The sequence below is a fragment of the Corvus cornix genome, chromosome 2 (genome assembly GCF_000738735.6).
Source record: "Corvus cornix cornix isolate S_Up_H32 chromosome 2, ASM73873v5, whole genome shotgun sequence".
Classification (NCBI taxonomy): Eukaryota; Metazoa; Chordata; class Aves; order Passeriformes; family Corvidae; genus Corvus; species Corvus cornix.
The window spans coordinates 5,078,377-5,106,017 of NC_046333.1; the positions used below are offsets into that span (position 1 = coordinate 5,078,377).

At 40.0% G+C, this 27,641-nt stretch overlaps 1 protein-coding gene across 7 annotated transcripts in view; it reads left to right on the top strand.

Moving 5' to 3' along the window:
- Positions 1 to 27,641, top strand: part of LOC104686420 (sodium channel protein type 5 subunit alpha) — a 215,177-nt gene that overhangs the window by 36,481 nt on the left and 151,055 nt on the right. For 4 of the 7 annotated variants that reach the window (XM_039549364.1, XM_039549366.1, XM_039549367.1 and 1 more), the window contains exons 2-6: positions 4,255 to 4,573; positions 6,273 to 6,391; positions 11,596 to 11,685; positions 15,213 to 15,341; positions 20,124 to 20,215. In XM_039549364.1, the coding sequence (XP_039405298.1) occupies positions 4,307 to 4,573; positions 6,273 to 6,391; positions 11,596 to 11,685; positions 15,213 to 15,341; positions 20,124 to 20,215 (697 nt within the window). In that variant the 5' untranslated portion in view covers positions 4,255 to 4,306. Of the gene's footprint in view, positions 1 to 4,254; positions 4,574 to 6,272; positions 6,392 to 11,595; positions 11,686 to 15,212; positions 15,342 to 19,897; positions 19,990 to 20,123; positions 20,216 to 27,641 lie in introns of those variants that run through there. The other 3 variants (XM_039549365.1, XM_020584274.2, XM_020584275.2) reach the window with 3 other exon arrangements.

Here is a 27,641-nt window from a genome sequence, read left to right on the forward strand (position 1 = left end):
TTTTTACCACAGCAGCTAGGAACACAAAATCTTTATTTAGTCACAAACATTTCTTAAAGAAAAGGAGAATTTAGGGCTCTAGATTAATATTTTATAAGATTTTGGACTAGCAGAATTGCAGTGGGAACGTCCCTGTCCCCAGCCCACGTTTGGTAGTAGCTTTCTGAGTGCCATCATGGAAATGACTAAAAGGTAAATGAGTACAGTTCTACTCAAGATGAGCATGTCTGTTAAAGACACTTTCACAACGTTGGTCTTCCAGTTTGGTTCCTTTATTACCACTGCCAAGTGTCTGAAATACAAACAAGTGAGTCCTTGATACAACAGGGAGATCTGCAGGACATGCAAGTGATGTTCTGAGAACCTGAAAGATTTTTTGAACTGGAATGGCTGAAGCCCATGACAGCGAGGCTGAAACTGCAATGGAAAACAGCATTTATCTTTCTGAATAAACACAGGTGCTAGCAATACCTAATTTGTTTGTACTGCTCTCACTTCTTGCCACGCTGAAGAAAGAATTCATCTTAGGGCTTTATTTTCATATGCATGTTTTGTTTACATAACCAGCGCGGTTTATCAACAACAACCGATGCTAACTGAAAAAGCAAGAGGGAAATTTTCACTCTGTGCATGGTGATATCACAGAAACAATGTGTTTGAAGCCTTGTACTGCAAAAATATGCCTGTGAGGAATGGAAAAATCCAGGCTCATATTGTAAAAACGTGAGTCACAACAGCTATTATCTCTTAAGAAATGGCATTCCAGCTCTTTGATTCAGTCATTGATGATTTCCCTTTTTAACTTGCGGTGCTTTCTTACCCTTTTAAGAAACATCTGGGCTAACCCTGGCTATTTGTAGCAATGTTTGCAATTCACAGATTAAAAGAAATTAGACATAGAAGGGACCCATGAAATTATCTTGTCCATTTCCTGAAAGCATATGAAATTGAAAAAGAATTGTGCTAAATATATATATATTAAAATGTGGAACTTTAGCGTATATACAATATGAAGACAAAAAATGTCATGAATTATCAATTGTAAGAGTGCTGAAACATACTTTTTTAAAAAGAAAAATTAAATAGATGACTAGCAAAAGCACTAATGAAATTTGTGTAGGATTTTCCAGTTCTTTCTAGGCAGCTACCTTTCTGGAATTTGTAGATAAAATTGAAAAGGTCTGGTTTTGACCAGTTTGAATTTGATTCAGTTTTGTAATAAGAGAGAGCTTTAAGCAAAAATTATTCCCATTAGAAAAAAGAATTAAAACCTCTGATGCTGATTAGGTTTTTTGGGCTATTTTATCTCCCTCACCATCCCCTATCCTTCTTTTGTTTCTCTTTTTTAAAGAAAACTGAGTAGTTCTGTTGACAGAATGGCTTCTCTTGGTAGTCTTTAAGGAAGTCTGAGACTGTAAGGACAAAGCACACAACAGCAGAGGATGAGTTTCTTTGGACTGGTAGCCTGGGAAGAATGTTAAAATAGGACAAGCATAAGTAGCCTTTCTTGCTTGCACCCAGGTTCCTGAGTCAGAGGTGATGCCATGAAGATTTTTTTCCCTTTTCTTTCATACCCCTGTTATACCTTTTTTACAACTTCTGTATTCTTAGTGCTTTTTGCCGACATTCTTGGACTTGTTTGTCAAGCTGAGAGACTCAACATTTTAGAAGCTTTGTAGCCGGGGATCAGTGTGCCCCAGACCCCAAGGTCCTCTCCAGAACACGTTCTGTAAACTGAGATAGAACCATCCAGGGGAAGGCTCCTTGGGGAAGGGGGCTCACTTGAGCCTCTCACTGGGGAATCTTTGATAGATATGATAATTAGTAACACCTATAATGTTATACCCGATCTTTTGGGGGTGGGCATTGCAGGGTGCATTTCGGTGCATTTGACCTGGAAGTGTGTACCTAAGGATCCTTAAAATAAATACCAAGATAAAATCCCTTTTCCCCTTCTAACTGTGTGTGACTCTTGATTTTAAGACCAGGAAAAGGCGTCAGAGGCAGCAACTTTGTGTTAAAACCATTTATGGACCTTTTGCCACTGCTCTGTGATTTCATTGGAAGTTTCTCCACTCATATGATTAGGAAAAGGAAACAGTCATTCCCCATTCACTGCCTTCACAGAGCTCATGATCATGTGGACCTCAACTAGCAGCCCACAATGTTCTCCTCTCTGGTTTAGAGACCTCATCTGTGCTCTTCCAGCAGTACTGATCAGGCTTTTGTTGTCCCCTTCAGCACTGAGACAGGTTTCATTCTAGAGAAACAAAAATGGGAAGGACAAAAAAACTTGGAGAATTCTCTGGCCACCTGTACTGATGTCATTTATAGAAAGTGAAATTCTATTTGCTTGCACTGGTGCTGAGTCACAAAGTGTTGAGCGTAAGAAACTTGATTTGTGGGAAAGCTTCTGATTTCCTGTTTTTCAGGAGGAAGGGGCTAAACCAAATGACATGGAGGGGAGAGGGGAAAGGAATAAGGAGAATAAATCTAACAAAAGAAGAATGTCAGAATACCCCAAACTCCAGGAAGGATAATTCATTTTAGCCCTGCTTGTTCAAACCAGCACTAGTGCAGAACATAATGTACAAGCTTCAGTAAATCATTCCTGTGTGATAGACTGTGATCAATGACAATTTAATGAATTCATTTTAAAATGAAGTCAGAATAGGAGAAACAGTAGTTATTTGAAAGCGTCCTTTACTCAGAGAAATTGAGTCAATAAATATGCTATTTGTCACGCAGAGTCCAGTTAGAGTCTTGTTTGCTAACAAAAATGCTGTCATCACAGAGCCTAATAGACACAAACTATCTGGAACTATCCCTTGTAAGTAGACAAATACCACGTGAAAGCAGAAAACAACAGTTGTGGCTGAACAAAGAAGGGGATCCTGCACACGTTGCTGAATGAAAGAGGGTAGCCCACCTCAAAATCTACTATTTTGTTTGTCACCAGAGTGTATTCTGATTGAGTATGAATGGCCTGGTAGTGGCAAAAATACAAAGTCTGTGTTTCTTCTGTGAAATGAGTTTTAATTGTTGCGGAGTGAGGGCTTCTCTCGCTGGAAAAACATGCCTCTAAAGTCACTTTAAATTGTAAAATACGGCTTCAGTGAACTTGGATGGATTTGTGCAGGCTACTAGAACAGGGATAAGCTTCATCCTTTTTCAAACAGTAGTTTTACATTAATTTTCACAACTATCCATGTTGTTTAGTGCAGATACAAAAAGGCTTTTTGTTCAGCTGTGCTTTTCACGCTTGGTTTTATTCATGTGAGTTGAAGAGATGTGGCAATTCTTACTTGTTTTCATTCAGGCAGAGACTGGAAGTGTTAACATTGAAGTAACATCAGGACAAGATGATCAAACTTCACAGGTTTTGGTTAGAATCGGAGAATAAAATAATAACCTGAGCTGGAAGGCACAAGGATAATTGAGTCCAACTCCTGGATGTTCAAAATGGTGCTGGGTGAAAGGAGCCTGGTTTTCAGATGATGAACTGGCAGCAGTGGCTATTCAGCATCTTGGAGGCTTCGCATGCTCTTGTGAAGGTCCCAGAGCTTTTCCAGGCACATTTGGACTTCCAACATCTTTCAGATTGCAGGGCGTGGAGGAAAAGAAAATGCTCAAAAGTCCTGAGAGATATCTTGAAGATGGTATTTCCTATCCCAAAGGAAAATGAAATTTATGTTGCAGAAGCCTAAGACAGAGATTATGAAGAATTTTTATGGGAATTAAGAATCTAAACTTGACCCTTCACTCTTTAAATTTGGAATAGAACAGCTGGGGCATTTTTAGATTTTGCATCATGTGGCCAGACATCGGCTGATTTAAATCTGCCTTGCAGTCATCTTAGGAACATTGTTCATCCACTCCCAGAGCTGCATTTTCAAAAATGAATTAGGAATCCAAATCTCTGTGGCTTTCAATGAAACTTAAGCTTGTGTGGATCTAAGTTACTTCTTAGTTTGGATTTAGGATCCCAAATGGCTGAAGAGCTGAAGAATATTCCACAGTCTATCCATAAAATCTGTTTAGCTTTCATCATGTGTGGTTCCTTATTGAAATTACAGTTTCAGTCATTTTTGTTTTCCTTGGTGTTCTATTCACCACATAAAAATAGATGAGGCGTTTCCTGATAATATGTAACAAGTTATTTGGGGGTTGAATTTGGGGTTTTTTTTTATTCTGATGGCTTTGTTCTTCTTGCGTTTCTTGTGCCACTAACTTTTGGTAACTTTTTTATTTCAGCTGTTTCCACTACTAGGAGTAAAGACCAGTAAAGACAAAGCAGGATGAAAAGATGGCTGACTTCTTGTTACCACCGGGTACTAACAGCTTCCACCGGTTCACGCCCGAGTCCTTGGCTGCGATCGAGAAGCGAATTGCGGAGAAGCTTGCGAGGAATGCCAAGCAGGAATACAGAGAGCAGCTGGGCGAGGAAGAGAAACCTCAGCCTCAGTTTGATTTGCAAGCTTGCAAGAAGCTGCCCGATATCTATGGGACTGTTTCTCCAGAGCTCATTGGGGAGCCCTTGGAGGACATCGACCCTTTCTACAATGATCATAAGGTGAGCACCAACCGTCCATCCTGCTCCTCTGCCTTTGCTAAAGCATGACCACTGCTTTGAGCACTCTGGTTTTTATCTTTCTACAGCCAGTAAAAGTATTTCTTTCCCAGATTAAGGATCAGAATGTTGGCATGAGCAGGGCTCCCAGAAAACATCTAAGCAGGAGGGCAGAGAGGGATAAAAAGCATAATTTAAACTTGTGTGTTTTCAGATAACCCTGAGTATGAATATACAATATCTGAAACGAGCAGAGCAGTAGCTGAGTTAATTTAAGCCAGAGGTTTTTATCTGCCCTATCTTGCCTTCTGCCTGAGCTGTGACTCTTCACAGGTCTGTTGTTTATCACTTAGGCCCCTTAATGTTAAGGGCTTCTGGGTGACTTGAGGCTTGTGTGAGCACTCTGCACAAGAGCAGGAGGCACCTTCACAACTGTTCTGGAGAGGAGCAGTTCTGTCCTGCTGAGGAAGAGTAAAACTCCATTTAAGATGACCAAAATAGAGCTGAAGGGAGGTGTGAGTAGCATGTGCAGTCCTGGCACTTTGCAGAGGGTGAACTTCATCCCAAAGCGAGCATCACCTGATGAGGGATCACGTGCGGGCTGGACCAAAGCCACAACAGTGCAAACAGCTTCTGTCACAGGGCTGTTGACAGCTGAGCTGGGCTGGTTGCTTACTACAGTGTGTTCCCCTTTCCAAGCATTTCAAAAAACAGAGGACAAAATAAAGCTTGGAAGCCCAGTGTATTTTTAGGCAGCTTCCAGTTTTTTCAGGTACTGCTGTTCCTGATTTTGGGCTATGCTATTTCCTGTAAACAATGAATTAATATGACCATAATGGTACTTCTATTAAAACAGTGTAGAGGCAGGTGCTAGAGCTACAGAATGAAAGTTAAATGGATAAAGACAAATAGATCACTTACCTGGAAGGGCCAGAATTAATTTACCTTTGAATTTGCCTGCTATCCCTGGGCATAAGCAACAGGATATAGATTTGCAATTTTAGTGCCATGAAGTTTTTAGACTCAAGGTGGATGAATTGCTTAGATTTTATATATTGGGTGTCTCAACTCTGTCTCTGAGTGAGTATTTTTTCCTCTATGCAAGGTGGAGCATCTTCAGAGCCCTGCAAATTGGGTCAGCATCCAATCCGCCTTTGTTTTGGGTTTAAGATAGCTCAGAGAATTGTTTTCCTTTGTCCATATTAATCTGAGCACAATGAGAGTGCTTCAGTGCCAGGGTCAGATCCTGATGTGGAACTGTGCCTCCTACAACATTTTACTTGGTGAGACAAAACTGAGAGCAAAAAAGTATTCAAAGTAGAGAAGGTGGATTAACAACATAGTGAGATCCCCAGCACCTGGGAAGAAGAGCACCACTTAAGTCCTTCCACCACATTTTAGTCTCTAAGTAATTTTTATTTTTAAAGGTGATTCCGCTCTCTTCCCAGCCCCGTGGTGGAGGTGATGGCACAGGACCCACTAAGGGTCGAAGACCCACTTGGGATATTACAACAGGACAGTCAACAGCTCTGTAGGGAAGGCCTTGGACAAAACTTCTCACCAAGTGAGAAGGATTTTGGGGGTCTTGGGAGAGGGGAAAAAGTATGGGATGCTGGCAGGAATTTCCCAGTGGGATGTGGGCTGGGAAAGCTGAGCTCAAGTGCAAATACTGAATGTTCTCATTTTCTATTTTGTTTTCCAGACATTTATAGTACTGAACAAAGGGAAGACAATCTTTCGATTTAGTGCCACTCCTGCCTTGTATATACTTAGTCCTTTCCATCCAATCAGAAGAGCAGCAATTAAAATTTTGGTACATTCATATCCTTTCTGTTGATTTTCCTCCTCATGTATTTTATATGGGTTTTAAACACAGATGGATGGAAGTCAGAAACCATTTTATTTCATTAAGCTGTTTTAAATCTTTTGGCTGAATTTGCCTGCACAAGCAGAAATGCACTTGGATTTTCGGTTTGTTTCATTTTATATTGTTATGTGAGCTATGGAAATGACTGTATCATGCTGCTGGCATCACATAATGTGAACTGTGTTGGAGAGCCTGGTGAGTTTACTCAGGATTAAGAGATGGGAAGGGACTGATCATCTTTACTGAAGGGAAAGTGGGTGTAGTACCTTAGAAAGGAAGAGAACCAAGGGAAATCTGCACTGGTGGAGAGCTTTTTTACCAAGCACTTCAGCAATCCCTCCCAGAGGTAAAACTCTGTGACACTATCTGCAGACACAATTTGATTTTGAACTGACTCAGATCTGAATTTTTTTTTTTTTCTCCTGAAACAGAATATTTCAAAAATTGTTTTGTTGATTCTTTTCTAGTTTCTTTATTGGGATATGCTATCCAACTAGGAAAAAAAGCATAGGCTGTCCTGCTGGACCTTCCAATGGAAGGGCAATGCCTGATTTCCTGTAGGTCTGGTTCTGAAGTCATGCAAGACAGACTGCAATGGTTTGTTTTGGCTTGTTTTTTTCACACAACCCCAGAAACATTATATTCTGACATAGTCACATCTCTCTGGAAGGCCAAACTGACCCAAATGCTCAGCTTTGTGTGAACATTGCTAAAACCACACCTTTTTTCATGACTTGGCTGCTTTCTGTAGGGTGCACATGGGAGACCTGGGAATGATAATTCAAAGTCCACATGCTGCTCTGATCATTCTGTGATGTTTTAGTGATGGAAATCCCTCATCTGCAATGCTCATGTACACCACAGAGAATTAATAAATACTAAGTAAGTAGCATCGTAGAAACATTGGTTAATTATCAAATTTCAGGAAAAAATAGGGAAATAAACCATATTCCCACTCCATACAGTGAAAAAAATAAGGTGATAATATAGATATTCTATAAAGGAAAACCAGGTGAAGCTTCTGATTGCAGTAATTCTATGCAAAAATTAATATGTGGTATCAGCCAAGATATTATTATGGTTACTAAGAATACACGGTAGAATTCTACAGAGAGATTTCCTGGTGGATCTGATTATATGTGCACACAATGCAGCACATGCTGCTGCATACCTAGAGCCCAACCAAGTTTTTTAGGCACAGCTACCTCAGCACAGCCTAGCTGGAGTTAATTGAGGTCAATGCATTTGCCCAGGTATGGCTAAGGGAAGAATCTGAAAACTGAGCTTCTTAGAAAGAAATTGAAAATATTGCCTCCAGGTTTGGAAACTTATTTTGTCTTCTCCTCACTTTTTTCTGCATTGGCTGGTGAAGCCAAGAGGTCACAGGAATGTGTAGCACAGGAGCCACATGCCCTTGGTAGCAGTCAACCAGAAGATAAATAAGCAAGAAATCCTTATCACATTGCTTCCAAGGATAAAGACCACAGAGGAGAGCATTTAAAAGATCTGTCAGGAAAGAAATATGGTCTGATAAGAAGTGTAAAATTTTGGGAGTGGCAGGTCTCAATGTAAATATAAATTTAGCTCCAGAAAGACACAAATTATCACCTTGTGTTGATAATGTCGAGAGATCCAACAGCTCAGTGTTTGGCAGGCACAGGCAGGAGACAACAGCTCCAGTCCCAGCAAAGCAGTGAAGTTCCTGCATTAGGCACTGATTTGTTTTCTGTCAATAGAGACCTTTTGTATCAACCTGAAGTACAAAGGCCCACTGGCTGAGCAGGCAGTCAATATCCCAGGCAGAAAGGAGCCCAAACCCACAAGTACTCAAGCAGATAATAATCTGCTTGACATGGACCTGGGAACCAGATCTATCGTCTTGCGTGACTGTAATCGAGCAATCTTTATTTTCCCCAGGGCAAAACCCTAAAAGGAGCATTAGCAAATGGTGCCCTGTCACGTAAATATCTGAAGCAGCTTCTTTAGTGGATGCCATATTTCAATTTTCATCCATTGAGTGCACTGTGAAGGCCAACAGTGGAACAGAATAGAGAGGACAGAGTAAAATCGTCCTTTAAAGAAGCTGTCGGGGTCACATTTCCTGGTTAAGTAGCTGTATGTGGAGTTCTTCCTCTGAGATGTCAGGCAGGATAGACTGTGTGTTCACTGCTCATCCAGCCAAGCCTGAGAAGTCTGGTCTTTCAAAAATACACCCTTGCAAGAGAAAAAGCTTCCACAGCCTCCTAGTAATGTGTATTACAGCTAACAACTTATCCTTAAGCCCCTTCTGGGTGTTTCTCCTCTTACTCAGTCTGTGAGGCTTCATGAAAGGACCAGGGCCCACATGGCTGCCCAGAAGTGGCCCTGCTCCATTTCTGTCCCAGAGGACATGGAGAGTGTAGGGTTGTATCCCACTTTCTGTCTTCTGCATCATTATTAGCTGTTACTAACATCTTTATTAACTATCTCCACCTATTAACGAGATTTAATCACTGGTAACATTTCACTGATGCCTTATGTTCTTCTTGCCTGCAAGCCAAGGACCATTCTGTGGTGTCCTTAATTTCTCCAAGCAGTTTGCTGGCCTGTATAAAATCTGTAGCAATTGTTATTTCTAGTTTTTCTAGGTATTATAGCTAGTTTCTCTCACTTTACCACTGATCCAGGCTGGAGGTTTGACCAAAACTACCTTTCTTAGTGCCAGAATTATAGATTCTGGTGCATCAGAAAAATAATCTTCTTACAGAATTTCCAATCTTTGTTCATATTTTCTGCCTGCAGCTTTCCTCCCACCTGATTTTGCACACTTTCCATAAGGCAAAATGAGACCTTGTGAAGCACCAATTATACATTCTATTCATTGGGAATAACCTTTGCTTGCACACAGTATATGTAATTTGGCAATGATCACCTAAAGAGCCTCTAATATTCAGTCTGCTAATTAACAATTATCTATCATAATGAAGTCTAGAATAGAAGTATGCTGCATTTGACTCGATATCTTTGTGCTAGGAGATAAAATTTATAACTTTTAGAATCAGTTTCTGCAAAGCCTATTCTGTACCCTCAAATTGGAAACAATAGGTTTAATTTATTGCAGAAAGGATCCTGATGAGTAGCTTAGTATATTTAGTTTGTAGGCTTTCGAAAATGTGATTTAATAGCAGTTCTAAGATAGGGAATGGACAATGCTGCTAATATAGCTTATCTCAGTTTTATCTTCTTTGCTTTGTCCTTTCTGAGTAGATCATCATCATGGATTTTGTCTAATGCAAACAATTGCATTAGATTTCAGGTAGGAATACTAATTTTCATTCTGTGGGGATTTCTGTTTTCTCTTTCTTATTTAACACAGACCACTAACTTTGGTGCGTTTCATTCTTTTATGTTCTTTGTAGTTTTCAGCTTGGTCATGAAACCCAGATTGAATACACAGTGTATTTGTTGTCTCAGAGCTGACTCCTTACATTTTCAACCTGTTCTCTGGTTTGTTCTCTTTGGTTCTTGAATAAGGAGGTGATGAGACCTGCCTGTAAGTGAGCATCTGGGAAAGCTGTTAGATTCAGTTTATATAATGAGGAAACAGGGATATAGAAATCAAACCAGTGACCCTAAATTCCAATAGAGAAATGTATTTGCTTGGAATTGAAATATGCTATTTGTTTGACATGGTCTGACGATATCACTCTGGTTTCCTCTGCTTCATCCATAGCATTTCACTGTAGTTGAAAAAGTAATCCAGTGTTTTCTAGGCTAGCTGCAACTTAACAATTATCTTAACGAGAATGACAGAACTTACAGAAATGTACCTGAAGCTGATGTGAGCAAATGTGGCTGGATATGAGACATCCTTCCCAGTCCTTCAGTAGGAGCTGTTGGCCCAGAAGTGGAAAATGTTTGTGAGATGAGCAGTCCCTGTGAGTTCAATTACTGCTTTCTGTGGTGGCCCTGGGGGATCCAGAGGTTGGTTACTACCAATTTAACCTTGTAGTTGCTTATGTGGCCCATTGGAAAATATTCCACTCTGTATTCAGCAGAGATTTTGGCTCTGCAAAAGGATAAATTTCATGCAAACATTTCAGGATATAGGCATGAAACTAAATTCTTCAATTACTATTCTCAGACAAAAAATAACACAAATGGAATCAACTACAGAGGTGAAAAAAACCCAAACCAAACTTTTTTTTTTTCCAAGAAAAGGCAAAAGAAATTTACATTTGGGTGTTACTTATATTCCCTGGGAAGGGTCACTGCCTGTTGACTGAGTTGTGGGCTGTTTTCCTTTGCCTTATCTTCTGTACACACTTAAACTCTTTAGTTAGACTCCACCATTTGCATGGGACCAAATTGATGCAGGAGAATCCCATCATATTTTGTAATTTTTTTACAGGAAGTGGCGTGTGCTTTTAGGAGAGCCATCCAGTGAATTGTTTTCAATTTCAGGATTTGATTTAGGGTGCTTTTTATATTTATGCTTTCAGCTTAGCAGCAAAGTGTGTGGACTATGCACTTGGGAGGTTTGTGTTGGCCTCCAAATAGAGAATCTGGTCCCTCAGCTGAGGCAGAGAGCTCTGCAGACTAAGGCTGCCTATTTGCCTAGCAGGTTTGCAGCCCAAGCCTTACAATTAGTGCTCTGAAACTCATACTTGCTTCTGGTGAAACTTTATACTGAAAGCAAGACCTCAAGCCCATTAAAGAGATTAGAAAGACCAGATTTGTAACTTTCCCCTGCTGCCTGAGAAATGTTTCACGATGAAAAATGAAATGGGAATTTGCAGACACAGGTTTTTCTGTGGATACTTAAATGAGACTAATCCCTCTTTTCATACAAAGTTGTGCACCTATGCACAATGTCATCTGACCAACGCAGCTGTAAATTTGGGGTATTGTGTTTTCAAAAGACTGCAGAGTCAGTACATTTGTTTACTGTATAAAGTATATATAAAAAATGTAGGAAAAGAAAAAAAAAAGCAGGGAAGGTTCTCTCATTTTTCTATGTTTATATAATTGTTTGTCTCCTTATACACTTGCAAACAAATGCTTATAGTTCTTGAAGCAACTTGCAAATTGTGATTGAGTTGTCACATCTTGTGTGAAGTGACAAAAATTTATGAAGTCTTGTATCAAATGCATTGTTTTCCTTAATTCTCTTATTTACATTGTTCAGTATGTTTATTATGTGCACTATTTTAACTAATTGTGTGTTCATGGCACAATCAGAGACGCCGGTATGGAATAAATATGTTGAGTAAGTATCCTTGCTGGTTTACAGCCATCCCATCCTCATCTCATCCTTCCTCTTCCATTTGTTGTGTTCATATTTTCATCTTGTTTGCTGTTGTCTAATTTCTTTCCAGTAGTACTGACCATGGTATTTGCCCTCACAAAATGTTTTTCCAGGGAGTTGTTTCTGCCCATGAAAACTCCCTTAGCAAGCAAACTAAAAATTTTTAGTCCATGAATCTTAGGCTTATTGCTAAAGTCACCTTTTATGCTACATCTGGATGAAATCACATAGAGGACAACCGTGTTTGAAACTGATCAGCCTTCCACAGTTCCCATGCAAGAGATGTGATGGTTGGACACATCAGAATAGGCTGATGGAGCTTAAGTTGAATTACTTCAGAGAACACCTCCTGAACATACTTACTTCTATCCTCAATCTGAAACTTAATGGAAGCAAAGGTTTCGTTTGGACTGAGTACAGTGTGAGAAGTGTTCCCCTGTAATCATTGGAAGGAATATTTTATGAGCATCAAATTATCTGGGAACACCTCTGTGAGAATTTCTGTCTTCTTAGCTTGACAAGCCTTCAGGATAAATAGCCAAGAGTTTGCTTGAAGGGGGTTATTTGTTGGTGGTGGGGTTTTTTAAATTAATTTTAGAAGAGGTTAAGGGGCTTCAATGAAATGAAAACCCATTTCATTTCTTTAAGTTGCTTTAAAATATTCCTTTTAGAAACAGATACCAGATGCACAAGCTAATCAACCTACAGTGCATTAAACAATTATTTTGGCTCATTGAACCAATCAGAACACACTTTTTATTTTTGACTGACATATGATAAACACAGCCATCTGCTGCTTCATAGCCTGGTGTTTGGTCTACTCAGGGCTGTAAGAAAAGACAGTAAAACGCCCTTATTTAGGTTCCATAAAATCATGCAGGACCCATCTTCTAGGCCATAAATTACTAATTATAGCCAGCACTGAACCAAATATTTCATCCCATCACAATAACATCCTAATCCCAGGATGTTTCATGTATTTCTGTATAGTGTGGTACCCTCAAGTATGTCTGTGGCTGTCCTTTCCCCTGATGTTGTCCTTTTCCTGTTGGAAACTTTCATGACCATTGCCATGATGTTTTCTGCCAAATCACAGATGTCTCATCCATGTGATGATCTCATCAGAATTTGGTCAGTTGGTGTACAGCTGGGAATTCAAACATTCTGGAGGGAAATATCAAAAGTGGTATTACTGTGTCTTCTGCAAGCAGGAGAATGTGGTTGATTTTATCAGTGCATCAAGCAGAGCATGCAAGAAACATAGAGCAGAAGTGCAGATGGACTCCTGCAGCGTGGAGTAATTCTTTCCATGTTCCCTGTTCTCCCATGTTCCCTCATATCTCTCAGCTTTTCCTCCTCAAGTGCTCAGAATGAAATCAAAGTCAAGTACTTGGAGGAGCAAAATAACCCAATGAACTGTAATTCAAATTGATTAATATTGGATTTGGAGAAGATACATTTAATCCATTTTGTTCTGCTGTTTCAGAAACTCACAGGGGATAGAAGAATAACCTTGTGCAAATATTTGTCCTAGATCTTCCTTTAAAGCGTTTTCCTTACCATTTTGAAAAAAAAAAGAAATCAATTCAACTTTCCCCCACTAAAAATTTTTTTTTAAGAAACCTGACTTTTGTTGTTAAAGAAGCTGTTCAGTTGCTGGAGGACTTTGCCCGATCCATTTAGAATTAGATGATGATTATACAATCAATTAAACCCATCTGACATGCTGAATAAATACAAGTGCTTTATCATTTTAATGAGCTTATGTACTGTTAAGTATTTTTTTTAGTTCTTTGCATGTGTTTTCTGCATGTATTACTGAATGCACATGCTTAAAGAGACTGTCACATGGGTGACCTATATTCGAAATACCAGAGCAAAGCTAAATAGGAGCTGTGAAAAAGTTGGATACAAGATAATGCTCAGGTATATGGTCACAGAGGAGCTGTGAGACACATTTAATGCCCACTGCTGCACCAAAACTGTCCTGCTAATCCCCATTTTAACATGAAGCACACTGAGATTATAACACATGTGAGTAGCCCTACTGTGTGACACGATGGCAGGAGGGCATGAGATTTGCTACTATCTATGTGTGTGCCCAGTTGCAGATCAGTAGAATACAGCTAAACATATTTTATGCATAATGTTCTCCCTTATATTGCCACCTTTAATGGCTTACACCATTTTTTACAGAATAGGAATCTTAACTGTTACAATTTTTTTTATGTATGATGGCACCAATTGATATTTAGGGACTGAACAGAAAACTCAATCCAGTGTTTCCAGTGAAAGTCCGTAACGTCAGGATTTTAAGATTTGTGTTTTAGTGGATTTTAGGTGTTTGAGGTTTTTTAATAGGCTTTGGTGTCATCTGCATCTTCATCTGGAGAAAAGGGGTAGGGAATTCCAGTGGAAGACACTAAACATTTATTTCTTCTGTCAAGATATGGCCTAGAATGCCCAGTCCCATTGGGCTAGGTGTCTTGGGCAGCAGCATTAAAAAAGAGCTGTTGTATGCCCTGAACTCTGTCTCTGATGGCAGGTAGAGCCCTGGGTGAGTACAGATCTGAGAGCTATAAATCAGAGGCATTGCTGTCCTCCACAGAGATTTTGCTAAATTTTATTACAAGTGTCTTCTTTATTACAAAAGGGAAGATCTATGTTCTAGCCCAGATCATCACAGTCAAGAGGCTGTTGGTAATAACTTAATTTACCAGGGGAAAAAAACAGCCTTGTGTCTCCTTTACTGTCAGACAGGTCAAAGTTACTACACAGAGTAGTTAGGTGGGAGTTTTTCTGTTCTTTTTCGCTGAGGGCAATTTGTTGTTTAATTCTCAAGGCTTGTGCGATTTGCCATGGATAGTGAAACACAAGGGAAGTTGCAGCACAATTACCTTTTTTAGCTGATAAAACCAAGTGGTGGCATTTTTTTAATCTCCAAAATGTCTTGGGCAGGAAGAGATGAGGGGTATGAATGGAGCAACCACCCTCCTTCCAACTAGAGAAACAAGGAGTGTGGCATAATGTTGCCCAGAGAGGTTGTGGACTTCACATCCCTGGGAGTGTTCAAGGCAGGTTGGACGAGTCTCTGACCAGCCTGGACTAGTGGAAGGTTTCCTAGTCACAATGAGCTTTAAGGTCCTTTCCCACCCACACCATTCCATGATTCCCTAATCTGCTCCTCTTTCACTGGAAATGGCAGGGGTTCAAGAGTCCTGTAGCACAGCTTAGCGGCAGTCCATGCTTGACTTAGCGAGTGAGGATTCATCAAAGGACACCCCGTGATGAAAATTATCTTCATTCTGAGATTGTCCTGAGTGCTCTGCTGTTTCTTACCTGTTCCTTGGTCTGCACACGAGGCTGCTCATGCACAGCCCAGTGCTGCAGCTGTGACTCACACGAGCAACCCCAGAGCTGTGCCCCTGCAGTTCCAGCTGTCTGCTGCTTGCTAATTCTCTTGCTTCTTTGGCCACTCTCTCCTCCAGGTACACTTTCACTGGCATTTACACTTTTGAGTCATTGATAAAAATATTGGCGAGAGGATTTTGCATGACAGAATTCACCTTCCTTCGGGATCCATGGAACTGGCTGGATTTCAGTGTTATTGTTATGGCGTAAGTAGCACTCCTTTGTATTTTTCAAGGGAGTTATATGCAATAGAACTTTTAAAAAGATTGTCTGGATGTTCCTTTTTTTTTTTTTTCTTCACTCAAGTCTTACTGAAAATGAGAAAAGGCTGAAGTGTATTAGGAGGGAGGTGGTTTTTTTTCCTGAGTGGTTTCAGAGGAAGAAGTCAGAGGAATTCTCTGAATTCACTACGCTATTTTGGAGAAATTATTTACTCTCTCTGTGCTCCACAGAGAGAGCTGTTTGTAAAATATCTGTAATAATATCTGCCTATCTAATGTAGTTTTGGGAAGCTTCAGACCCCTGAATAGAAAGTGTTGTAAGTGTGACTGAATACCCACGTATTTAAATCCCTATTTATACTCTATCTATCCATAACATCATCAAAGCTGTTTTCACGCCCCTCTCTTCACAAACTCATTTCACCTGGAAAGTAATTACTGTTTTACTATAGGGAATTAATTTGTAGTCCTCTGAAACTTGTTATGTATCTTGGGAATAGAAATTTGGCCCCCACCATGATATTCCTCTTCAGCTGTATGCTTCTGCCTAGATTATTAGAGTTCATTGAGGGCATGTGGGGTTCTGGTGATTCGAAGGAGGTGATGGATTTGCAACATCCAGACAGCTAAAAATACACAGGGGTAGAGGAGCAGTCAGCCAGCACTCACAGGGGACTCGGGGTCAGCCCAAGCTCTGGCCAAAGGCAGATGTCTGACACTGTTGGCACCTCCAGCTAAGACAGAAATCCAGATTTTATTCATAGTCACAGAAGAGAGAAAATCAAGCAAAGAATGCATGTCTTCTGAACTGAAAGCTGGTAGAGATGCCTCAAAGACTCCACTTCCTAAACATGGAAGGATCTGATCTGATCTCCTTGGTTTTTTTCTGCTTAATGATACCTGTATTCAGTTCTGGGTTTGGGTTAGTTCTCGCTGCCATCTTTAAATCCCATAATTCACAGCATTAAGTGAGATTCAAGTGTGTTAGCACTGGCATTTCAGCTGAACTCTTGGGGCTGTGAAATTTGAATGGAACCAAAATCAGGAGAGAATGTTCAACCAAAGTTAGCTCAAGCACCACTGAAGCTGAGTGGACAATTCTGTTAGGGTGCAGAGATCAAGAGCAGTATTCAGGAAGATTTGGATGATGCTCTTGGTCATATGGTTTAGTTTTAGGCAGTCCTGTGAGGAGCAGGGAGTTGGACTCCACAATCCTTAGGGGTCCCTTCCCATAACTTGAGGTATTTTATGATTCTTCGGTTTTTAGCAGCATTTAGCAGAACAGCATGAAGATGTGTAAAACCCATGTGAACTTCCTCAGGAACACTCCTGTTTATTTCAGTAGCCTTTGGATCAAAGCCAGCCCTAGGCCAGGTCCTGGTATCTGTTACTGCATTCCTATGGATTTGGCTGAACTGACATCTGGCCACTATGATAAGCTTTAAAAAAAAAAAAAAAAAAATCAGTGCAGATGGGGAGAATTTTTTGGAGGTCAGCACACATTAGGTATTTTTCTCAGCTAAACTTTTTCTCAAGCATTGCTAAGTGCAATTCCCCTGCAACATTTAGGGGCAGGACAACACCATAGAGTCACCAGCCTGCTCTCCTGTCTCCTGTCCATCAGGCAGGTGGTAAAAGCAGGGTATGGTTGTTCATCTGTTTGTGAGGTGGGACATGAGTTTATTTGTAGGTCTCAGAATTGAGCACAACGTGTAGAATTTCTGTGCATGGGTTCTCACTTTTCTGGAAGGAAGGAGGCTTCTGACAGTAAGGTAGAAAGGAAGCAGAGAAAAGGGCAAGAGGAACCACAGCTTCCAGCTTTGACCATGAATCTGCTCCACCTCATCTTCTCAACTCAAGCAGAGGTTGAGACATCACCCCTGGCTCTGGGAGAATCTCAGAGTGAAATTCAAGTCTGAACAGTCAGTGGGGACCACAGTCTGAATATCCCTTATATTCCCTCCACATAATCTCTGGGTGTTTGGGATGTAGGAAGCAAGAAAGATGTGAAGGTTTGCACAGACCTTGAGGTGGACTGTTACCCACAGGGGAATTATTCACTCCCTGTTGGCAGGAACCAGGATTTGGTGCCCACAGGCTGTGGGTTTACCTCTTTTTTCTTTTCTAATTCTAGACTTGAATGGCCACTCAGTGCTCCAGCCCAAGGATCATGAAAAATCCTTAAGGCTTTTCTAGTGAGAGGCTTGAGGGTCTGTGCTTTCTTTCCTAACTACATTTCAATTTTCTTTCCAAATGGTATTTCACATCTTAGTTAGAACATCCCTAAAACAGGGGGACCTGCAACTGTGAACCATCAAGCTTCTTAACATCAAACTGTTTTCTTTATATCAAACTATCTGTTCAGAACCAGCATCCATTCCTATTGTTTCTTACTTTAGGGCATATTATAGTAAGCCTTTCAGAATGGAAAAAAAAATGGAATTCTGGAGTGAAAAAAGAAATAGGAAAGTGTTTCCTTGAGCCCACAGGCAGCAGTGAGAGAGTTAAAAGTGGCTGCAATATGATCTTCATACGCACAATGAAACCTCCTTCCCAAGTATGCAAGCAGCAGATAGTACAGAGCATTGGATAATGGAATCTATTCTGATATGATTTAGCCTTCATACAAATCCAATTTGCAAGTAATTTAAAGGAAGATGGATCACACAGGTAACTCTGGTGTTGTCTTTGCTTGTAGCCTATGTGCTGCCAGAGGTGTTTCTGTATCTGCAAACAAAGATGGCCTGAGGATTCAAAATGGAGGAGCCTGATAAGGGGCCATGAGATTCAGATGGATCAAGGGTTTTGAGCTATCAGAAAATATGATTATTTCACTGATGGATGTTACAGTGGGAAGACCATCATTTGCTTTGGAGTTATTGCAAAACAGCTTCCTGTGTTCTCTTTCGGGCAGAAACAGCACAGATTGGGTCACAGAGAGTAGTTTTAAATAGCACACTGGAGAGTAAGAAGGACTGTAGGTTTCCAGGGCTTTCCTCCTGTCCTGTGCTGGTGGACACAGCCATGGCTTGTGTCCCTCTCTGGGACCATGGATGGGTTCAAGGGAAATGATGAAACTGCTCCTGTTTAGATCCCTCTCTCCCAGACTCGGGAGTACTTGACAGGACAAGTGAGGGAGAGGCAGCTGTGACTCTGGGTTGGAAAGTGCCCAGTCAAAATCTTAAAGACAGTAAGCAATTCCTTGGATAATGGGAAAATTCAGGATGGGAATTCCAGTTGCTTCTCACTCACTGGTACAGAAGAACTGGTCAGCAGCAATTTGATCGAATAAATGACCAAAATAAATCTTAATTAACTTATTACAAGCAGCAGTATTATTTGCTTCATATGCTTGTTCATGTATTTAAAATGTGTTTTTACAAATCTCTAGTCAGCAAAACCATATTCCCATCCTATTGCTTCTCCCCAAATTATTTTTTTCCTCCACCTTTTGTGCTGCAGAAGAGTTTGGGAGAGAAGCACAGGGTAAAGCTGGGGAGGAAACAGGTAAATCGTTGCCCAGACTCCCCTATGAGATTATGAAGAGAAACAATATTGTTCTTTCAGGCTATAATCTGGATTAGTAGATATGGAGAGGATGCTTTGTCCTCCCCAGTGGCCTTTGGACAAAGCCCACTTAAGCAGGCTTTGTAAAATAACCAGGTGAGTTTTTTCCTTAACATGTAGAAACAAATGCCCCAAAGAAGTAGGGCAGTTGAATGAAATTTGGTAGAATTTTAGAAGTGAAATTCAAGGGTCCAAGACTGGCTTGGAGGAAATAATTTTGTACAACACAGATAAAACGAAAATCATTCCATGAACAGAATGTTCCCTCCTGGGAGCATTAGCTCAGAGGTGATGGGTCTCCAGGATGACCAAAAGAGGCATGGCAGGGAACAGCTGGGATTGGTATTTTAATCATAAATAGGTTTTTTAGTAGGATGGCAGTTATATTCTTTTATACTCCATCTTCCTGCAGCCAGAGGGCATGAAATTGAAATACAAAACAAAATACAACTTAAAGCATCTCTTGAACCCAAAATTTGCTTTACCACAGAATACAGCATCTTAAACTAAATAACTCAGTTGAAATGTTTGCACTATTTCGCTATGTTGTCCTATTTGTAGTTTTCAGAAGCTATTATGTGAAAATTACTTGAGTATTCGAAGCCTTTATTTTTTTTTTTAGAGCAGCAAAATAATTCTTAATATCTCCAATAATGTAAAGAATTTTTTTCTTGTTCAACTACATGATGGTAAAAATCTTTAAAGTATTTATGGCTGAACAGAACAATAACAGAGTTTACCCAGTAGTTTTAAAGAATTGATGCCTATTAGAAAAGTTTAATAATTCAAGTAGCATTTGAAATGATGTGCACTAATAAAAACCCCAGGGCAAATGGCATCAAAGAACAGCCTGAAAAGTGGATGCACCTCTCATTCGGCTGCGTTCACTCCCACTGTGTATGAATGCTTTCTTCATTCAGACAAGTCTCATACTCTATTGTATAATTCCAAATAACTGTGACTTAATTCTACAGGTATGTAGGAGAATTTGTGAATGTAGGCAGTGTTTCACCTCTTCGGACTTTCAGGGTATTGAGAGCTTTAAAAACTATTTCAGTAATCCCAGGTAAGACGCCCTGATCCTTACGTTTTGGCTCTCAGCTACAAGTGATTCTTTCTCTGTCTCTCTTTGTCCCTTTGATTGTTGTTTTTCTGGCTGGTGTTTTGTCATTGTCTGTGTGTGACTTTCCCTTGTTACAGATACATAACTGAATTTGTGGACCTGGGCAATGTCTCAGCCTTACGAACGTTCAGAGTACTGCGGGCGCTGAAAACAATCTCAGTCATTTCAGGTGAAAATCAGGTTAAACACTCGGGCTGCAGTTAAAGCCTACATGCCATTTCCACAAGTAAACACTGTAATTACAAAAGACTTAACCATAGATACTGATCAGGAAATGGAGGAATGTAGGGAATGTGACCTGTCAATAGAATACATTTTTTTAATATGTTTTTCCAATATGGTTTTTGAGGGCAGACGGAATGAGAGTGCCTCCAAAATTATGGTCCTCACAAGTGCTGCAGTAAGAATGGTGGCTCGCGAGTCACAGACATAAAGTGCTCATTTGTGAACCGTATGAAAATGGCAATGAAAATCTTTTACAGCCTTCGGATATTGATTTTGAAAAATGGAAGGTTAATGACCTCAAAATGCATATTCATGTTTAAGGGCACATCGATAGAGGAATCTAAATCTGTGCTATGAGCTGACGTTTCAAGACCGCAGGCACAGATAGCCTAATTTGTCATGGTGTTTATCCATTTGCATGTGATAGAAACACTGCTGAAATTTTGGGCATTGAAGAGATCAGAAAACATTTCATTACTTGTTTTGGTAGCTTCAGCATTTCATCGACTCATGTTTTCATACATTTTCAAGGATATGATTTCTCCCCTCTTCCCCCACTCCAAAAAAAAAAAAAAATCAGTGTTTTACTACACATCTGGTGGTGAAAGAAGCTCTTTATATAATCTCTTACTATTAAAAATATATATATATATTTTATTAAGTAATTTATGCAGAGATTAGTCCACTGAGGACTAACCATATGACAAACTTTATTGCTGAGCATTATCTATGGACAGGTCTCATTCAGCCTCAGTGTTTAACATCTCCAACCTGCATGACAAGGTAGAGAAGGTAGCAAAAGCCATGCATGGTAGATCCTATCCGTGATAATCCTGAACAGATGTTGGCAATTACATATCAAAAATATTCAAAACACCGAGAGAACTGCTCAGATTCTCACTCACAGATCTTTAAGGTTAGAAAGGCTTTTCTTCCCACTCTGTTATGGCACATCCACAATATAATATGAATCTAAACAAATTCTGTGGTGTAAACTTGCAGGGACATGTATTAAAACTAATCACTAGCACTCACATGGGGTATAAACTAGAAATGGGAATCCAGAAATGGAGGTGTTAAGAAAATATATATATCTGGGTCTAGAGTGTGGTCTCTCATCCCACTACCAAAGTAATGAAAATTAGGGGAATTCCTGGGAAAGCAAGGCACTTTTCATTGAAAATGTATGTCCAAATACAGGTTTTAAAGAATACTCTAAGATGATCATTCATTAGGTCCTTGAAATCTGTCTTAATTTTTGTCTCTAAGATTTAAAGAATAATCTATTGGCAAAAGGTTGTGGGTTTTTTTAAGGTTCTCTAATTGAATTTCCACTGAGAAAGGATTTTTATTTTTCTTGGGAAACAAAGCTGAGCACAGCTTTACAGATCATGTGAGATGGTAGTGGCTAATCAGAGAGAAAGCCAGAGTTTGTTTCCTAGATTCCTTTGCTAGCAATTTGAAGACTAGACTTGGAGGGACATCCATCTCCAGGGGACACCTTTCACCTTACATCTTGTCTCAAGCTTGAGCCTCTTCAGAGCAGAGCCTGTTAGTTTTCCTGAGTTATATATATAACAATTTTCTGTTGTCCTGTATCAGAGGAGGAGCTGAAGCTTGTTTTACAGAAAATGATAAAATTTGACTTAGTCAGGAAAAATTTGAGTACTGAGATACAAAAAACCAGATTCAAATACACCAAAACCCTTCAGTGATATTAAACACTGAGTTGTTCCATTTGTTGGTTAATAGGGAAAAAAACCCCAAAACAAAAAAACAAGAGGAGTATTATTTATTCAAGTAATACATAATAACTCACATTCTCTTCTTTCATTCTGACTGAATATTTGATTAGTTTTTTTGATAACTGCATTTTTATGTACAAGTCCCTAAATTATTTGGTGAGATAACTGCATGAAGATATGCTAATCAAGTATCTGGCCTTTGATTTTATCATCAAGATTACCTGTGCCCTGAGTATGTTTAAATTACAAATGTGGAGAGCTACAAATTGCCATAGCTGCCAGTGAAACACAGACAAGGTGGGGTTTTTTTAATATTAGCAGATACTTTCAGAGTAGTCAGTTCATCTTTCATTTAGGCACATATATTTTAACAGATATATTGGGCATGGTGCTGTGGTTTATCTGGAGATGAGTCTGAGTTTTTAATGATAGCTTAGGGTTATGCTGAGGTGAAATATTTTCCCCCAACAGGCTTAAAAATGAAAAGATGGTGAACATTAATATCTTTCATGAGATTTTTGGGGTTAATTGCAATAGGAAGGAAAAGGTGGTTGTTATTTTGGCTTCCTCTTTGACATCTCAGGTGAAAAACACCAAGTTGTACTCTCCTTTGGAAATATCTGAGCTTTCCCTCAATAAAATTGATCACTTTTCCATCAGGTACTTCTATTTGCACAAGCGCACTTGAACTCACCATGCTCAGTGAAATTGCTTACGGAAAGCCACGGGCCAAGTCCTCCGTGGTGCAAGGCTTCTGTCCAGCAAAGCACTTAGAGGCTGGTTTACAAAGGCATTCTGCTTCACTTGGAATCAATGAGTTTCTCTATTGACTCCAGAGGGAGTCAGTAAAGCTGACAATTAGGGCTTTTAAAAATCTCACCTACCTTTAATGTCTGGCTCTAAGTGCTCAGGCGGGCACAGGGATATTTAGGGGGACATGGGCTTACAGGGCTGAAAAAGATCTCCTAAACTCAGAGTCCATTCCCCTTGCCCAAGGCTGCATTTAGTGCAGCTCAAGCATGGCATGATATTTATTGCCTAGCTTCTTCAAGCAGTCCTTCAAAGGTGGAGGTCCCGGGGTCTTCCTGAGAAGTCCAGGAACTGTTCCAGCAACTCATTGCTTTTGTCATTAGAAGAATTGTCCCGGGAGGATGGTTGCAATCCAGATCCAACAACACAAGTGTGTTGCATCTACCACCAAGCTTCCCTCTCAGTGGAGAGCTGGGGCTCAGTTTGGGTGCCATAATGCCAATATCTCCCTCTCTAAATGTCCATGGACCTGCAGCTGCTGGCTCTGAAGCCAGCCTCCCTCTCTCTTGCTGCATTATCAGCTCTCCCTTTTTTACTCTGGGTCTGTGTAAGACATCAGGTCAGTGCCTTACCTCCTGTCGCAGCCCTTAACATGCCAGAAGACCGTCATGGAACCACTCAATTTTGCCTCTTCTGCACTAAACACACCTATTTCTTCCTGTTTTCCAGTTGCCCACGATATTGAGAGGAAAACAAGCTTTGTACAGGTTCAGGTGCTTAGAAATTTTCTCTATGGGAGCATTTTAAAACCTTTAACTCTCAGTGATTTGATTTACTAATTGGCGTCTTGCACGTTGCCACGGCAACTGGATTCATTTGTTTTTCCATCTGGATAGGAACCATGGTCAGCAGCAGAACAACCCACTGAAGCCATTCATTTATCTCCCATTACCTTCCCATTACCAGCGTATCCAAATCCCAGTGTGCTCAATAGGAACAACAACAGAGGGTCTTGAATAGTATTTTATCCTCGTGGAAATCACCGATGTTTTTGAGAAGTACTAATTGAGATAACATAAACCCTGAGGTACACCCTCTCCATTAAAAGACCACAACATGTATCATCATCATCATCCCCAGGATTTTGTAAACTGCCTGTATCCAGAGAAGCTCCACTGCTCTTTCTGGAACAGGCGTGTACACCACGGGCATCTCACACGACACGACAGGATACCGGGGAAAGGTGACCTCATAGAAAATTGGGCCAAGGCACTTTGGGGCCTGATCCAGCTCCCATTTAAGTTAGTGTGAGACTAAAGGCTATAAATAGTGCTGTGAATGTTATCCAGTGCCTCAATGATAGCCAGAACAGGGCTTGGAGAACGAGAATTAAGACTGTGTGGAGGAGACTGACCCTCGTTCACTGCTTCAGTCTCGCTGGAGTCCTGCTGCAGAGAGATAGATGTCACCCTTTTGGTGGATAAATCAGTTAATTCAAGAAGTAACTACCCCAGAGGTCAGAAAAAGATGACATATTTCTGTTTTCCTTGGAGACTGGCATGGCAGTCACTTCTCCACGCAAAGCTAGCGTGCAGGAATGCTGACACCAATTCATGTTTACCAGCATGTTGTTAAACTCTTTGCTGCCCCATGTCTCAGTAACTAATGACAAAATACACTCATCAACGGTGAGCCCTTCTCTCCCTACACACGTGACTGGTGCAGACATTTTACAGGACAAAGGTGTACCCTCAGGGAAAGGAATGGGCTTGGTAAGGACAATCCTGCTGCAAGTCACTCTCTTTTTTTTTTTTGGTGTTTTTTTATTTTTCTTTTTCTCCCTGCTTGTTTCCAGACCGTGCATGAACGTATCTGATGTTCTGTAGGTGATTGCCAACATCTGGTATGGATGTCATACTGAATTATGCTAATACTTCCTCACATCTCGCATAAGGAATGGATGGTGTTTTGGGATCTTGCCATTTGTCATTGTTTGGTGTTGCTTGCATTTTCTATGGTTTCTGCTTTGCATTTGAAAAATGATTATTTGATTAACCTCTGAATGTGATAATTTCTACCTGCCTTAACAGGAATGTTTGGGCCAAATTCTTCTTGCTCTCTGCAGATGTCAGGCTGCCTATACAGCCCTCATTCCACTGGTTTTGGATCTCGTGGTGTTTTTCATGTCATGCAAGCAGGATTTGGCCCAGAGGTGTGGAAAGAAGTCAGTGATTCAGAAAAAGCCTGTTACTGATTTACTCCACAGGGAGTAATCTATAGACCCATTGTCATTAACGGGTGTAGATGTTACTCAGCTTTGGACCAGATCCTCGGGTTTTTTCTGCATGCTGCCTGGTTTGATGTTTGACTCGCAAGAATTAAGTAAATGCCTTAATGCCCCATAAATAGTATCTTCTATTAAGCTATATTGCAGTGCTCTCATTGGCACTATTTCAAAGAAGGATTATTTATCCAGAAGATTTAACCACGCTCTAAATTTGAATACAGCTAGCATTGCTTTTACAAAACATGGGATTGATAAAGAGAGATGCAGAGCACCTGCAAGAGGTCCTGGCTGCCCTTAATTCCCCCCTAGCCCTTCCATTTTGGAGGCACAGAAAGTTTAAATGAACAATGGATTTAATATTTTAGTAAGCCATGGCACTTATTTGTGTCAACCACCTTGATGGATGCTACTTAATTTTCTGAGAAAATTTTGTTTTTAAAGGGTGAGAAAAAACAGTTTAACTGGAAGTATGACACTTTCCAAATGGTTTTCCTGGAAAGTTTTAACAAAGGTCCAGGAGGCAGAGTGCAAGTTATTTTTAAATGGTCTTTAATTACAGAAATTGTATTACTGAAGCATCATCTTAAATTGTTCAGAAGCTTGTAAGCTGTGAAAACAAAAGAAAAAAGAATTTAAAAGGAACTAAAGCAGAAAAACCTCCCATAAAGAAATATTTGATACCTACAAGGAATGAACTTGTAAAACTAATAGTATAGGATTGCTATTCTATTTAAAACTCCAGCAAGTAATCTGGGAGAAAACATGTTTCGTGAAATGACCTTGAAATTGGCAACACTGAGGCCTGATTTTGAAAACAGATAGTCTTTATTGGTGACTAGAATTTCGTCGGGTTTTTTCCCTAGTGTTATCCCTATTCACATTAGGACTGCCGTTGTCCTTGCCCATATGAGTAAGATTAATCAGTGCACTGAGATGATACAAACACAAACTCCAAGTTTGTATTTGTATAACAGACAAATAAATGTTCTGCAGGGATTTCACAGAGAGTATGGCAGAAAAAGAACTTGTGGTATTTTTTCCTGTTCTGAAGACTCAATTTGCATTTGGATTTCCCAAGTTTACCCAACTTCAGTGAAGCAACATCTGTGTATTCAAAGGACAACCAATGATAAGAATCACTGAAAATATTTCAGATTATTAGGTTAAATAAAATTTTAAAATTCTAGTGCATTTGCAAATCTTTTTCCTCACCTCACTACTTGTTTAAGACCTGGCTGTCTTAAAGGTCTTACAATGCTTGGCAACAGTGACACCCCAGAAAGTCCTTTCAGAATTGGACTTCATCTAAAATTACTTCCCATTCAGGTAAAAATTTTATTCAAGACTAGATTAGCAGAAGAGGGTTCATTTTTATTTAGGCATCAAAACAGGTAGCCAAGCCTACAGATGGGTTCAAATATTCAAAGTCAGCCTTTTTCAAAGTATCTGAGTGGAACTGACCTCATTCGTAAAATCTCTTTCTGGTGAGGAGGAGAGGTAGCATGAAAATCCAGCTTTTGCCTAATGTTTGTCCTGAAATAATTTATGCTTTATTTTTGAGCAGAGCAGGGAGCTGTCTAACCTCGCCCTCATAACCATGCCACAAACTAATTTTAGAGAGGCAAACAAAGAATTTTATAGGCTAAGCTCCCCACACCTGCTGGGTCAGTGCCTTTTGGTGAAATGGGCCATTTTACAGACGTTAATATGATTCACAGATTAGCAAAATCCTATGCAGGAGTGGAGTATTTCAGGCTGCTGGATGCAGGGACTGCTGCACCTGTTGGCCATTCCAGCAGCTCATCCTCATTGGAGAAACTCTGACGTCCCCTCATTCTAACCACAGATTTTTAAGCAAAGTCAAAAGCTAATTTTGTTTTCCTGTGAGTCCTGAAGTACATTTTCATATTATTTCCAATTACACAGCACTAGCTCAGCCTTTATGGCTGCCAAACTCTTGCGGTGGAATTCCAAGGAACTGAGATTTAATGTGTATGATCATATTCAGTGAGCAAGTCAATGTGCTTCTGAATATTGCCCAGGAGAATTCCTCCTGTTTCCTCTTTTCGTTTTCTTTTTTTCCATTCAAATCAATTTCTCTTGTTGCTGCCACACTGGTGACACAGATTATCAGAAGCAGTTATTACTACTTACCAGTATTAATTGAATATAAATAGGAAAGAAATGACAAAATTGCCACCAATGTGCAGCTGATATTAATGTCCAGCTACAGCACACCAGTTTAGAAGGGAAGGGTCTTTTTTTAAACAGGAATGGGGTTTTCTGTTGTAATCATGTAACATTCAATCAGCTCAAACACTACTGATCTCCAGGATCACTTCAAAAGCAAGAAATATCACTTGAGAAAACTGTATAATTATCTGTATCAGAATATTTATGGAAGAATAAACTGAAGGTAGTGTTACAGGGTGAAATAATAAAGGAGAAGCTAATTTGTGTGACCCAAGCCTTTGGTGTTATGCAATAGGATGATTTATCTACTTTGGCAGCATATTATAAAATGATTAACTTTTCCCAGGTATTGTTGGAGCCTCAGGTTGTTTTACTCGAATAATTTCCACTGCATT